Source organism: Silurus meridionalis, chromosome 13 (assembly GCF_014805685.1).
Source record: "Silurus meridionalis isolate SWU-2019-XX chromosome 13, ASM1480568v1, whole genome shotgun sequence".
In the NCBI taxonomy this organism is placed as follows: domain Eukaryota; kingdom Metazoa; phylum Chordata; class Actinopteri; order Siluriformes; family Siluridae; genus Silurus; species Silurus meridionalis.
This window is the reverse complement of record NC_060896.1, coordinates 1,568,889-1,583,888: the sequence shown is the minus strand read 5'-3', so window position 1 is coordinate 1,583,888 and position 15,000 is coordinate 1,568,889. Positions and strand designations below refer to the sequence as shown.

At 37.7% G+C, this 15,000-nt stretch overlaps 2 protein-coding genes across 3 annotated transcripts in view; both read left to right on the top strand.

The window, feature by feature from the left end:
- Positions 1 to 8,520, top strand: part of gnb5b (guanine nucleotide binding protein (G protein), beta 5b) — a 17,217-nt gene extending 8,697 nt beyond the window's left edge. Inside the window, exons 12-13 of the mRNA XM_046863874.1 lie at positions 4,606 to 4,772; positions 8,208 to 8,520. Coding sequence (XP_046719830.1) covers positions 4,606 to 4,772; positions 8,208 to 8,219 — 179 coding nt within the window. The 3' untranslated portion in view covers positions 8,220 to 8,520. The remainder of the gene's footprint in view (positions 1 to 4,605; positions 4,773 to 8,207) is intronic.
- A 2,348-nt stretch (positions 8,521 to 10,868) lies between these two features.
- bcl2l10 (BCL2 like 10) overlaps positions 10,869 to 15,000 on the top strand; it is a 6,637-nt gene continuing 2,505 nt past the window's right edge. Inside the window, exons 1-3 of one of the 2 annotated variants that reach the window (XM_046863875.1) lie at positions 10,869 to 10,925; positions 11,499 to 11,567; positions 14,044 to 14,460. In XM_046863875.1, the coding sequence (XP_046719831.1) occupies positions 10,869 to 10,925; positions 11,499 to 11,567; positions 14,044 to 14,460 (543 nt within the window). Of the gene's footprint in view, positions 10,926 to 11,498; positions 11,568 to 12,010; positions 12,132 to 14,043; positions 14,461 to 15,000 lie in introns of those variants that run through there. The other variant, XM_046863876.1, reaches the window with a different exon arrangement.

Below are 15,000 nucleotides of genomic sequence, written 5' to 3'. Positions count from 1 at the left end.
GGTGTGTCCAAACTTTTGGTCTGTACTGTATGTTATATGGCAGGGGTCACCAACCTTTTTGACACCGTGAGCTACTTCTTGGGTACCGACTAATGTGAAGGACTACCAGTTTGATACACACTTCTGAAATAAAAAATTTGCTCAATTTACCTTTAATTATATGTTATTATTAATAATGAATGATATTTATCTATATCAGGGTCAAACTCAATCGAACAGGGGGCCAAAACAAAGCACACTTTAGGTCGCGGGCCAAACAGAAGAAACATTTATTGAACACACTACAACAATGTTTTTTTAACATAAATATGAATAAAAACAGACAGGAAAATTATTCCAAATTAAATAAACTTAAACTTTAAATAAACAGCTCTCCATCAAAATATCTCCTGTCAAAATTATACAAGTTAGAAATATGAACATGCTGCAAAAAAACCCTGAACAAATCAATAAAAATTGTGCTTTTAAGTAAATGTTAAAATAACAACAAATCAAAACAATCAGATTTCTTTGCTCTTATGCCATTTTATAAAAAATAATCTTAAACTTTAAATAACTTAAAATATTTTGCTCTCCATAAAAATATCTCCAGTCAAACACCAGACGTCTCACAGCTTCATCATGCAGCTCTTCAGAAACTCTCCCTCAGTAAATAACCGGCTGATGTGACTCTGATTTCTCCTCTGTTTTCACACCAGCTTCACTTTGGGATTTTGCTCTGGTGAAAAACATCTGCTGAAATGTCAGATTCTTCTTTAACTCTTCTCCTTTCTGGATCTTCTGCTCTGCATACAGGTTTTTCAGCTTCTCCTGATGTTTTGTCTCGTAGTTCAGTCTTAGATTCAATTCCTTAATTACAGTCACATTCACTCCATAAATAAGACACACGTGTTTTAAAAGGCTCTGTTTTCAGAAGCCCACTTTTCTCTTCGCCACTGTGAGGCGCTGTTTCACAATAACTGTACAATAGGGTTAAATACATCAACAGAAGCTCCACTTGATTGACGCTGGAATGTTCCCAGGTAGTCTAGAGTTCAGAAAGGCAGCTGAAGCGCTGCATTATGGGATATGTAGTTTGTGTTATCAGCGCTTCATATCGCCGGGACAATAACAATAATAATAAATCTATATAAAATCATCTCACGGGTCAGATATAATTGTACGTCGGCCCGGATTTGGAGTTTGACACCCCTGATCTATGTGAAGACACTGATCATATTAATGATTTAACAATAATTATCAACAATAATTTAACAAGGTAGGAAACAGATATTTTTAGAAAAGGCTCGCGGGCGACTCATGTGGTCCTTGCGGGCGACCTAAAGCACCACATTGTTGACCCCTGTTATATAGTGTATATAGGGCATATGGGATATACAGGGTATATAGTTTATATAGGGTATACAGGTTATATAGGGTATACAGGATATAAAGGATACGTAGGATATATATGGTAAACATGGTTATAGGGTATATATATTATAACGGGTATATAGGGTATATGGGTTATATATGTTATATGGGGTATACAGAGTATAAGGGTTGCAAAGTATATATAGGGTTTAAAATGTTATATAGGGTATATATAGTATATTGTCTTTATGGGGTAAATAAGTTATATAGTTTATATGGTTATATAGGATATGTAGGTTATAATAGGTAATATTGGTTATATAGGGTTATATAGGTTAAACAGGGTGTATAGGTTATATTGGCTACACAACCCCCGATAATTCCCGTTTTAGAAAATTCTCAGGTTCTCATTTGGAATCTAATTTACAGCAAGTTGTGGATTATATTAAAATTTGCGGGAATCTGCAATGGGACCGAATGTTCAGGAACGTTCAGGAAAGATTTTAAACGATGTATTTGGTCAAACATTGTAGACTATTACGTTTATAAAGTGACATAATGTCTAGATGAATTCACTAATCTTCCATAGGGGCTGCAGGGGTGCGTCCAGCGTCCAGTGTTCCGGGGAACCATTGTATAAATAATATGGGTTGTATAGATTACAGACTTCAGTTCAGCATTTCACCGTGACATGACTTTTTATAATCATCTCTAAATTATAAATCTATCAAATAACCCATATGTACACACGAGGGTGCGGCTGCTGGCTGTAATTCACCTGAATCACCTGAGTCTACAGCAACCTTTGATTTATCTGCTTAACTGAAAGTATTGGCCTGAGATCAATATAAAAACAATGTGAGTGTGTGTGTGTGTGTGTGTGTGTGTGTTTGTGTGTGTGTGTTTTATATCATCATGACTGCAAGTTTTTATGGTCAATGTTCACCACCAACTCCGCAGAAGTCATCAATGTGTTATAAAGGATTATAAATGTGGGAAAGCACGGGAGTTCCATGCCGAGAGTGAAATCGATTTACAGACTATGGGAAAAGTGTTAAATGCCTCATATAACAAACATGAGGTTACATTCCTTTATGACAGATATCACATATCATATTCAGGCCAGTTCAAGGAGAGAAAAAAACAAATAAAAAAATATTTTACTGAGGGATTTTCTGTACAATTCATACTGTAACATGCAATTTATGATTAGGTTCTTTCTGGTTTTATGATTTTTATTTTTTTATTCCCACTGCACCATGAGGCACATTGAGCCACAAGGGCCTGATGGCTTACTTGGCTTTTCGTAGCAGTTTTTGTTACGGGGTTGGGTTGCTAGCCCAATGCCCACCCCTGGATCCAAAGTCCAATGCCCTAACCACTAGGCTACCACCTCACCTGGTTTTATGATAATGATCCAAAAAAAAAATTATATTTAAAATAAAATAATTTCCAATCTAAATAAACCACCCTAAATATTATTTATTATGTGAACAAATAGACTGATACTTATAGATACAGTAGAATTCATACAGAAAATAAAATAAATGCTAAACTCAGAAAAAATTAAATTATTATAAATGAATAGAAAAACACAATAAGTCAGTGACAGTGGTGAGAGAAATAAACAACAGCCTGAGGTAAAAAGAAGAAGCCTTGAGATGAATCAGACTCAGAACTGAAATGCCTTTTATTATTGTTATGGTTATCAACTGTTCACTGATGGAGACTCTAGTACTATTAAAGCTCATGAGTCTCACACAAATCTCCACAAACACATTCCAATATCTAGTGGAACATCTTCCCAGAAGAGTGGAGATAAACAGAATATTGGGGCTTTGTGGCCTACCCATCTTATGCTCAGGTGTCTGCATGTTTTTCATCATACAGTGTATAAGTACACAAATCAATGGTTAGTATTTAGAAAGTTCAGTTATTCCCCTCAAGCTCTTTCATTATCTCTTCGCTTTTGATTCTCGGATCCTCTCAGGGCGTGATGGTGTTGGAAACCCCCATCTCACACTGTCACACTGGTCACTCAAGCGTTATATAAACGCTCCACTACACTGTGTTTTATAAACAGTGTGATTTGCCTTTCTAATGTAGTGTATATCGCTTCCTCTCAAGCAGGAGCTCAGGCATGGAGGGGAATTTACTTCCAGCCCCTGGGGTTTCATGTGATGTTTTACCTTCATGGCAATAAACTTTTTCTACCAGTTCAGGTTAAACAGAGGGAATTTCACAGTGCGGTTCTTCTCATTAACCAAATAAACCAATTTAAAATCACGACTCTTTCACTGACTGTTTCCATGTTTTGTTTTAAATCTTATAACTGCAGAGTTTACTATGTTTTATTGATCGCTTCAAAACCAGACCAAAACCCGACTAGATCACATCAGCCTGAGGCTAAGCTACAATATACTAAATGTTCGTAGAATTAGTTTTGTGTTTGTTTTTAACATTATTTCCTGTTATAATAAGGGAAGATGTTCTACTGGATTTTATGAAGATTTGTGGAGAATAATTTATCCATAAGGGTGTTGGTAAAGTCTGATGTAGGTGAGGTGAGGAGGACTGGGGTGCAGTTCACATTCAGTAGTTCAATAAGGTTGGAGCTCTATAGCAGGAGATCTTCCACTCCAACCTATGGAAAGCAGATCTTCATGGAGCTGGCTTCAGGGGCATTGTCATGTTGGAACAGGTTTGGATCTCCTAGTTCAAGTAAAAAAGAAAAATTCAATTCAGTAACAGTTTGCGGAGGAAACACAAATTTGTTGGAAAAGTCATATTGGTGTCCCAATACTTTTTGACCATACAATGTAGCTAGCAAGCTAGCAGACTATAGCTATAGAATATAGGAGGGTTATTAGCTAGCTAACATACTGTATGCTGTATAAAGCTAGCTCAAGTCTCCCTCATATTTCAATGCTAAGTGTTAATGTGTGATATTTTAGCATTTATAAGTGTTTTCTCAGGAATTTACTAAAACATCTGAGGTAAATGTTGATGTTTCTGATTGATTTGTTTCATTTCTGGTTTAATTCTGGTTTCACTTTGTCAGGTTTAAGAGTTATGATGGCTTGTTAAATTGCTAGCCTCAGTTTGTTAGCTAGGTTAAGATCTGGGAAATAGCTTTAAGTTGCCTGTGTCTTTGTTGGTCAAAAATATAAATTAATAATGAGTGTATAAGTAGTAATAAGTCATTATGTTTATAATTGATATATTTTATGTGTGTGTGTGTGTGTGTGTCAGGGCGTCTGTTGTTTGCTGGCTATAACGACTACACTATAAACATATGGGACGTGTTAAAGGGGACCCGGGCTGCGATCCTGTATGGCCACGAGAACCGGGTCAGTAAGGTCAGAGTGTCGCCCGACGGTACCACGTTCTGCTCGGCATCGTGGGACAACACACTGCGGGTGAGGAACCGGTTCAGGAACCGTAGAATCATAGATATTCCAAATAATTATTTATAACATACAAATACACGTATGCAAATCAACACCTACAGTGATGTGCTGTCTACAGGTCTACTGAAGATCTACTCTATGATGTAAATCATAGTGTGAGAAATTTTTGGCACCCCTCAGAAAACCGGGCAAAATAAATTATATATATTGTATATATTGCACTTCTATAGATAACGGTAATATTTCTGTCCTAAAACATATGCAGTGTTCATCATTTTTTGCCAACCCCAATGATGAATATATAATTTAATATATATTATATATGATATATTTATAATTATATATATATATATATATATATATATATATATATATATATATATATATATATATATATATATGTATGCATACATTTTAATAAACAAATAAAAAAATGTAATATTTTTATAATATATAATATAATTATATTATCATTTTTACATTAGATTTTTCACTCATCTATATTTTTTATAGATTTGTGACATATTAGCTGTTAAAGCGTGGTTAAACACAATCAGGGCCATAACAACATCCAAACTGATGACCCATGATCATGTGAATGTGCATTGAGGAGGAGGTTGTTTTGGTTATCGAACTATTTCTTGACAAAAGAAATCCACATCAGCAAGTTGTTTGGAAGAATAGGAGACCTTTCAAGCTCTTCATGAGACACAAACCACAATCTGCAGCTCCTAAGCCTTTTAAAAGCTTCAGTCTGAAACCCAGTGTTACGTCTGGAGGAGGATCAGAACATAATAGTAGATTCTTCACTTAATAACCGGGTTCTGGATAGAGCTTTTCAACTAACTAACATTTAAACAAACACAGAAATGGATTTGAAATGGCAGTGATTTATGGTAAAACTCTTTGGTGAGAAAGTAAAAATGATGTCATCATGCACAGACCTGAGTTGACAAACGAGTCCAGAAGGAAGGAGTGGCTGGAGATCATGTGCTGAAAGTCCTCTTTTTCAGAGCGTCTCAAGCAACTTCTGCGATTCTCCAACGATCATCATGGACGAGTTGCTGAAAGTTTTTTGGGGGTTGAGCTTGTTGAAGGTCTTCCTGATCGTTTTCCAGCGATGTTCTTCCGCTCTTGAATTGTTTGTGCCACTCAGAACACCTCGTTGCAGTGTCGCCCTATGTCAAACGTATGTCACGCCAAACGTCTCTGTGGCAGATTTGGCCAGTTTCATGCTGAATTTCACGTTTGACTTTTATTCTAACTTCCTGTACGTCTAAAATCACAGATGTGGGAACAAACGTGGGTCAGAACAGCACCAGTTACACCATTCATTTATTTATAAAAACTTATATATACATATATTTATATATACATGCTCTATTCTATTGTGCTCATGAGGGGTGCCAATACTTTAGCAACCAGGAACTGATAAATATATAAAGATCTCATTGTTATACTCTGATGTCCTCAGGCAACGCAACAGCATGCAAAGTGTTTCCTTACTGGGATATGAATGTGTGTGTGTGTGTGTGTGTGTGTGTGTGTGTGTGTGTGTGTGTGTGTGTGTGTGTGTGTGTGTAATAACCAGAACATTCATGTATGGTTCATATCTCTCTCTCTCTCTCTCTCTCTCTCTCTCTCTCTCTCTCTCTATTCATCTCTTTCCCACACTCAATGTTTTTATTGTCTTTCTGTTTTTCTGTGTATGTCTCTCAATTTCTCTACCTCATACTTTCACTCTCATTTCTCTCTCTCTCTCTCTCTCTCTCTCTCTCTCTCTCTCTCAATTCAATTCATATCAGATTGCTTTATTAGCATGAATGCTGATGATGATATTTAGAAATGAGAATGGATACGTGATGATTTCTTTAGCTGATATGTTTTCTTTTTCACCCTTTGATCTCATTACCTCTTACAGTTAAGATCAGATCAGATCAGATCAGATCAGATAAAATAGAAAAACACAAATCTCTCTAATCAGTGCCAGGTTTTGGTCCCTGAGTCTGATCTGTAGCCTGAACTACAGCTGATTAAAGGTTCGCTAACAATACAGTTCCAAAATGTTCTGATTCGCTTCATGAGAACAAAATTTCATTCATCTCTCCAAAAGTATCATCATATTTAACCAAAGAAAAATAGAAGTCTCGATGAACAGGGTTTCCTCAGGGTGTTGAAAAGTCTTTAAAAAAGTCAAAAATAAAATAAAATCTGGATTTTAGGCCTCAAAAAGTCTTAAATTAACTGTTTTAGGTCTTAAATAATGCACTTGATTCTATTCTACTCTGAATCATTTTAATCAGATCTTAATTGTCTGATCTCCGTGTACCAGGGGCCGTCATAGAATTCGTATTATTGTAAGGAAAACGCTGAAAGTATTTAAATACAAAGAAATGAGTACATTCATTAACAATCATGGTCAAAACCGAAGTGTAATGGAATACCCATGAAGGGGGTTTAAACGTCTCTATGAAAACGAAAACCAGCTGGTGGTGACGACTTCTTTCACTTCCACTTTTATCACTACTTCATGGTAGGCGTTTCAGCGAAGACGAGGCGGTGATTACCGAAGGTGGAAGGATTGTTTAAAGAGAAGCGTGTTGCCGTAGGTGGAGGAAAAAAAGAACTCAAGAACAACATTTGTTTTAATGACATTCTTTTTTCTTAGCAATAATAATAATTTTCTGACCCCCTCATAACACTGCTTCTGAAACTCATTGAAATGCTTTAGAACACTTTAGAATGTTTTAGTTTGTTAGTTTCTGTGGTTGTTGTAGTTCTTTCTTCCGTGGTCCAAATATAATTCCCAGTCTTATGACTATAAATGAGACCAACATGCAACAGCCAATCAGCTTCCTGTTATTGGAGCGTCTTGCGGTTTTTATTTTTCATTTCCAGCGATGGGGAAATGCGAGCTTAGCGAAACTCAGCTTGAAAAAAAACGACTTTAGGGTTCAGGGAAAGCCGGTCGCTAACAACGTGTTTGTGTGTGTGTGTGTTTTAGATGTAAAATTAGTCTTACATTTCATTATGAATGGTCTTATAAATGTCATTAAAAAGCAGTAGATCTCTCTTGGGGAAACCTGCAGAAACCCTGATTAAGAGCGAATGATGAACGTGAAGCACCAAGCTGACGGTCAGATGTAGTTTTTTCCACACTGTTGGATTCTACTGAGTCGGCTGTTTTTCAGCTGATCATCATCAGCAGTAAAGAGAACTCCGATTGGCTTTTCACCTCAGCGAATGAGCAGACAAAGGAACAATTTAACTAATCAAGAAATGCATGAATCAGCCGACCTTCATCTCATATTGAGAAAGCATTGAGAACAACACAGAAAACTGAGGAACATCTGAACATTTAACTTTGTATTCTTTTATATAAAAGTTGCCTATGTATAGTATTAATACAAATAAATGTTCTGTTCTTTCTCTCTCTCTTTCCAGATCTGGGCTTGAGTCGAGTCCTGGGTGTCTGATGGATCTGATACTGTATGATGGTGGATTCACACCAGACTCGTTTTTTTTACACATTGCTCTCTCAGTTTTTGGTCTCAGAGCTGATCAGAAGATCGGACGTAAATAATTTAACCCTGTTTATAATCCAGGGTCCAGGAGAAATGTGTGTGTAGATGTAGTCATGTGATATAAATGACTTTATACAGTATAATAAACACACATATAAATATAATAATCATCTTCATGTAGTCAGAAATCTAATGTTCATCATGAATATTATAATTAAAGTGATTGTCTTCAGTTTCATGTTGATGATTGTGTAGCTAACAAGAGAAGAGAAGTGGAAGCTTAGTAGATGTTGAACTTCTGATCATCAGATCCTGGGTTCAAATTCCCGCCCACCAAGCTGCCACTTCTGGGCCCTTGAGCAAGGCCCTTAACCCTCACCTGTAGAACTGAGATAACTGTAAGCCACTCTGGATAAGAGCATCTGCAAAATGCTGGGAATGTGAATATAACAAGTAATGGATGAAAATAGACAGAGAGAAAATAAGAGAAAGACAGAAAAACACTCACAGTATGATGCTTCCACCACCATGCTTCACTTTTGGACCAGTTTTGGGCAGGTTTTGGGCAGTGGTGCCTGGTTTCCTCCAGATATAACGTTTAATCGGACCAAAGAATCTTGTTCCTCACAGTTGATAGTTGATAGTCCTTCAGGATAGCTTTCCTTTTAGCCAATGTGCCCTAAAGCCCAGATCGGTGGAGTGCTGCAGTGATGGTTTCTAAAATCACCTCACAAGATCTCCGGAAGCTCCGTCAGAGTCACCATTGGGTTCTTGTTCACCTCTCTAACTAAGGTCCTTCTCCCAGATTGGGTGTCCAGCTCTTAGAAGAGTCCTAGTTCTTCTTCCATTTAAGAATAATGGAGGCCAGTCATGTCCAATCAATAACCTTCCCCACAGGGGAGACTCTAATCAAGGTGTAGAAACATCTCAGCAATGATCAAAAGAATTGAGAGGCACTTGAACTCGTTTTTAGTTGCTCTTTAAAGAATCATGGTTCTACTAAACAGGGGTTTCAGCTGTGGGTGTATCATATGATCATGTAGATTGGATTTATCTGTAAAAATTCTTTATGTGTCAAAAGAGTGGTGGGCGGGGGCGGGGGTGGGGGGAAATCTGCCTGCTGTTAATCATTCAAAAATGTCATTTGATTATGACTAATCATCTACTTCAGTTCTGATTGCTGAACTTGTATCTCAATGCATCAATGTATAACTCATATGTGATTTCTGATCATCTGGGTAAAACACACACACACACACACACACACACACACACCAGTCAGTCTGACTTAATCAGTGATGTTGTGGCTGGATTCTGATTGGTCCAGTAATGATGATGATGTTTCTCTGTAACTGGTGTAGTTTTAACAATCTGATGACTATAATTCAGTCATCATGCTAATGTCATGAGCAGCATGTGAAAGACCTGAACTGATTGTGTACTTTATAAGGTAAAGTATCTGTAGAAATTGCTGAAGCCTGGTCAGAACTTGATCTCTACACATTTTGGACTGATTTGAAGAGTTTAGACACCAGTTTCCATCCTGTGCTGAAGATGAGCAACACACTGGAGCAGAATAATGCTGGAGATGAGGTGAGGAGAATTTTATTTGTAGAGCGTTTTTAACATTGGATATGGTCTCAAAGCAGCTTTGCAGAGATAAAGAGGTTAACAAGTTCCTTAAAATTATAAGTTTATCCCTAATGGGTGAACCAGTGGTGACTGTAATGAAGGAATATCTCCTTGAGATTTCATGAGAAAGAAACCTTGAGAGGAACCAGACTCAGAAGACTGAAATACTTACTAAAGTTCTACAGATTTTAATACGATTTGATTGATGTTGTTCATCATATTCCTTACATTATTCACTGAATATTAGATATCATGATATTAGAAAACTTTAAATTTCTCATCTGTTTCTCAGATCTTCTCATATCTGTTAAACAATATTTTAAATATATCATTAAAGGTTCATCTGGAACACTTTTTGACTCTTCAGTATCTCATGCTGTAGATCAGAGAGAATGCATTTGGGGTTTTTTTGTCGCAATTTTGTTCCTTTTTGGATGTTCTTGTTGAACATCTCATCCTACATGTTATTACACTGTAAGCTGTTCTGCCAAGTCTTTCCACTATAACGGTATGGATTAATAATCATCCATCCACAAGAGCATCAATAAGATCAAACAATGATGTTGGAGACGAGTCTCCATTTTTTGAAGAATATCCAGGCTGTGTTCAGGAGTTCTTCTACTCCAGCCTTCACACTAAAAGCTAGATAAAGAAAATGAGTCTGCAGTTTCAGTTTATCTCAGTTATATTGTGATGTGGTGTTAAGGTGGTCATGGTTCTGTGTTTGAGTGTCTTCACACCAGCAGATAATTAAAAAGATGCGACTCCAGTTTCAGGTGGCATCACCTGATGTGTGTGTTCACGACATGTAGAGGTTTGAATGGAGCAATGTATATAAATTCAAAGCGTGACGTTCACGTTTCCATGGCAATCAGTCACTCACTTGTGACGTCATAAGCACCTGCCCTATAGTACTCGAGTCGCATCCGCGGTCCATCATTCGGTTCCGATGAGCTCAAAGTGTCAACAAGTGCATCAGTCCTTTTTTACAAAAATGTCGAACAGTGTAAGTTGCATATGGTTTCAGAACCGCACAATGTTTAGTAGCTCTCCTGTTGAATAATGAGCAACTTTTACAGGATTTAAAGGAATATAATGAAAAATAGCTGCTTGGACAAACGTTCACTTTTTCTGTGTATTTTATAACGTCTTTAGTTTTAACAGGTGTGATATCAAAACCCTTTAAATAAGAATAGAGATAATGTTGAAGTGAGATTGTACAGCAGGTGTAACTCTGTGTGTCACGGTGAGGACACGGAGACACGAGGACACGAATAGTAACATTAAAGATGTGATTTTAATAATAAGGAGCAGGTAAATCACACACACATACACCCGAGTAAAGATGATAACAGACACTGAGTGAAGACCGTGGTGATGAGTATAAATAGAGTCTAGGTGAACAGACAGGTGAAACAAACATGGTGGCTGACGGGGTGCAAAGGATGCTGGGTAATGTAGTCCGGTGAATGAGTGTAGATCACAGGAGACGTTACAGTATGCTGATAGGAACTGATCTTTATTTGATGGGCTGCTCTTTCATTATTGCACTAATTTTACATTTTTATGTGTTTTCAAGAATAATCAAGAAGCAGACAGACTCGGTTTGTCAGAGCAGATTCAGGATGTTACACAAGAAACTTCACAGGTGAGAACAGATGTGGCTTTTAACATCTGGCTGCTATTGCAGTTTTTTTTTTACATTTGACATAGATGGCTGTCGTGTAGTAATTCCTCCTGTCCAACCTTCACACCAGTAGTGAGTAAACGAGATGGAGGAAGTGGAAGCTCAGTGGTTAATCTGTTGGATTTCTGATCAGAAGGTTGTGAGTTCAAATCCCAGCATTAATAACAATGCCTGGTTTCTGGTTGATCTCAATTTATGACCTGATGATTTCTCACAGTGTATGTTTGTTTCCTTTACACTATCAGTAGGTGCTTTTACTTCCACGTTTTGATGAACGAATATAAATGGGTTTGATGGTCAGGTGGTTTTTCGTTTTCCGGATTATTTTATTTTGATTGTGGAGATTCCGAGAGACTGGAAACAGAAGTGGAGATCTTAGATCATCGTCACATCTCACTACAAAGGAAACACGTCATACGTGACGTGGAGGGGGGCGTTCGCTGGTAATAAAGGAAGCAGGGTTGTGAGTTCTTTTCCGGTTTTTGAGCTGAGACTCTGTCTGGAGAACTCGACATCGCTGGGAGGGTGAGAGATCATTTCTACTTTCTTTTTAATTTCCACTGAATGAATGGGTCAAGATTTCTCTCTTAACCTGAACTCATCACCCACCAGGAGGTCTTGTGTTCTCTCTCTCTCTCTCTCTCTCTCTCTCTCTCTGTGTCTCTCGGGTTTCTCTTTGTGTCTCAATGAAGGCGTTCAGCTCTTTATTTATTATTTACTACCATTTCCTACATGAAGATCGCAGCAATTACAAGCTCACTGTTAATATTTAATATTAATGGATCAGGAGATCTTAGAAAAGCAGAAGGTCTTCGAGAAGAAACCCTCTGTAGATCACTGACAGATCCTTCATTATTAAATACCCGGCGAGTCTGCTGACATTCGCTTTTGGTCTTTTACTGCATTTATTATCCGTGCATTTAAATCTATTTTTATTGTTTAGAATATTAAATAATTAATTTTAACATATGCACTGATTTTAATTATTATTACATTTTTGCAGAATGCTATACTTTATATTATCGAGCTAGCCCAATGCTAGCATGTGATTGGAGGATTGGGCAACGTTCAGCCAATCAGAGCTGAGAGGGGGCGGGCTCTAGCTGCAATATAATATAGATATAAAAAGCGTGTATTGATACAGGACATTTACGGTTTTTAAGCCACGGTTCGGTTGAATGTCGGTACGGTTGGAGGGGAAGAAATGCAAAAACACACAATTGCTTGTTGATTTATGTTGATAGTTTATTATATTAACTTTTGTAAACATCAATAGTTTACATTTCAAAACAACTTTAAATAAAATGCACGTTTGGTTAAATATTTAAAATAATATTTTATATTAGTTGATACAAATAAAATTTATGAAAATAAAATATATTTTATTAAAGAATTAAAGAATAAATCGGTGTTTAATACTATTTTGTATTTTGTAAATTTTTCATTATAGTGATTAAAGTGAGCAAGCGATTAAACTGGCATAAGTTAAATCGTTTAAATAAAAATAAAAATTGTAATCGTTTACATTTGTTAAACCAACTTTGGGTAATATACATGTGTCTAGTTTTTTATTTTTTTGTGTAAAATTTTCAAAGAACAGGTTTATTTATCCACCTTATGACAATAATAATAATAATATTATTATTATTATTATTATTATTATTATTATTATTATTATTTATAGTAGTCCCTGTGAGTTTTGTGATTTGTGGGGTCCAGGCACCGAAATCCTCAAACACAATCGCTATATCAGTGAATGGTTCTTGTAATGTTGTGTATCTATAACAAAAGAGAGCATGTATGATAATACAATCCAAGCTCCATGATGATTGCTTAATCCTGTCAATCGCCTGCTGAAATCTGATTGGCTGCTGGTGGCCGTGTGAGCAGGCTCAGGAACCCATTCATCATCATCATCATAATCATCAGTGCAACTACTGTGCATCTCAGGTTTCTGTTGTTCGAATTGAATCCTGTGATTACCTGTGTTTCACTGAGTTCCATTCAAGTTCTGGCCTTGAGGAACTGGTTGAAGAAACTGAAGTTCATGCTGGGGGAGAAATGTGATGCCTTAAAAATCCTAGAATTAGCAGATAAATGTAGGATTCTTATACTCCTGAAACTTTGAGCAATGAAGCAGGTAAAATTGTCAGTGTATGATGTAGGGTTCATGAGAATGGGTGCTTTGGAAGCATTAATCAGGGTGACCATCTTGTTTTTTTGAGTAGTATACTGAAGTTCTTCTACAGTTTGTTTTCTTATGAAATGAGATTGGTGTTTGTACTTCTAAAAAAATCCTAATGAAAGCAATGGGGTTCTTTTGGTGTTTGGACCCTTAATGAGAAGAAAAACCTTTTGATGTCTTTAGGTTCTTTGGTGCTCGGACCCCTGATGTTGATTTTCCGATCACTGATTTGTTTTTGTTTTTATTGCACAGAAAATGTCCTGTTGGCTAAAGAATGAGACACTGGTGCTGGCTAAAGACTACATCGACTTCTGCACTGGGAACCAGCGGACTCCTCCCAGCGAGTCGGCCGAGGTCATGCGGCGTTTGGCGAAAGAGCTGGAGCACCAGTACAGCACCAAGTTCCTGTCCATGTCTCATAGTTTCGTGTCGAGTTGCGGCTCGAACCCCGAGCTGAGCTCGTGCCTGCGCAGCATCATGAACTTGCTGGTGGAGGACGGAAAGCTGAACTGGGGACGCATCGTCTCCCTGTTCGCCTTCACTGGCGTCGTCGCCACCGAGATGTTCTCCAGAGAAGACGGAGCGGAGAGCTGCAGGAAGCTCGCCGAGACCATCGCCGATTATCTGGGAGGAGAGAAGATCGACTGGCTGCAGGAGAATGGAGGATGGGTAAGGAAGACTTCATCACCATGCGTGCATCAGGTGTGGGCGGGAGTGCAGGGGAGGGAGGGGGTGGGGCGGGGAAATACCGCGATTCCTTACAGTCACTGTTATTATGCTGTTGTGATGACATCATGCTTTGATGTGGGGAGATCGTGTCTTGATGATGAGCAGCCTGTGAGCGTGGTATTGGTCTCTTTGCATGGTTTTTAGATGTTCCCCTCGGGGGAGCAGATCAGGGAATGCTGATGGGCATCACTTAGTACCGTGTTAAAACGTGAATATAAATTTACTGAACCATCAAGTATGGTGGTGATGTGTAACCATGGCAACAAACTGTTGTTGTTGTTGTTTAGGGGACAGTGAGGTAAAGGCAGGCGAATCGTTATGAAGGCGACAATCGTTTTACTGAATTATAGCGCTACAGAAAGGTGTGTGTGGGTGTGTGTTTTGCATACACACACACAAAGTGAGTAAAAGTGTGTGTGAAGCATCGTCTCGGGGACTAATAAAACTCATTCTGTGGCTGCTTTACTGGAACCAGACGCT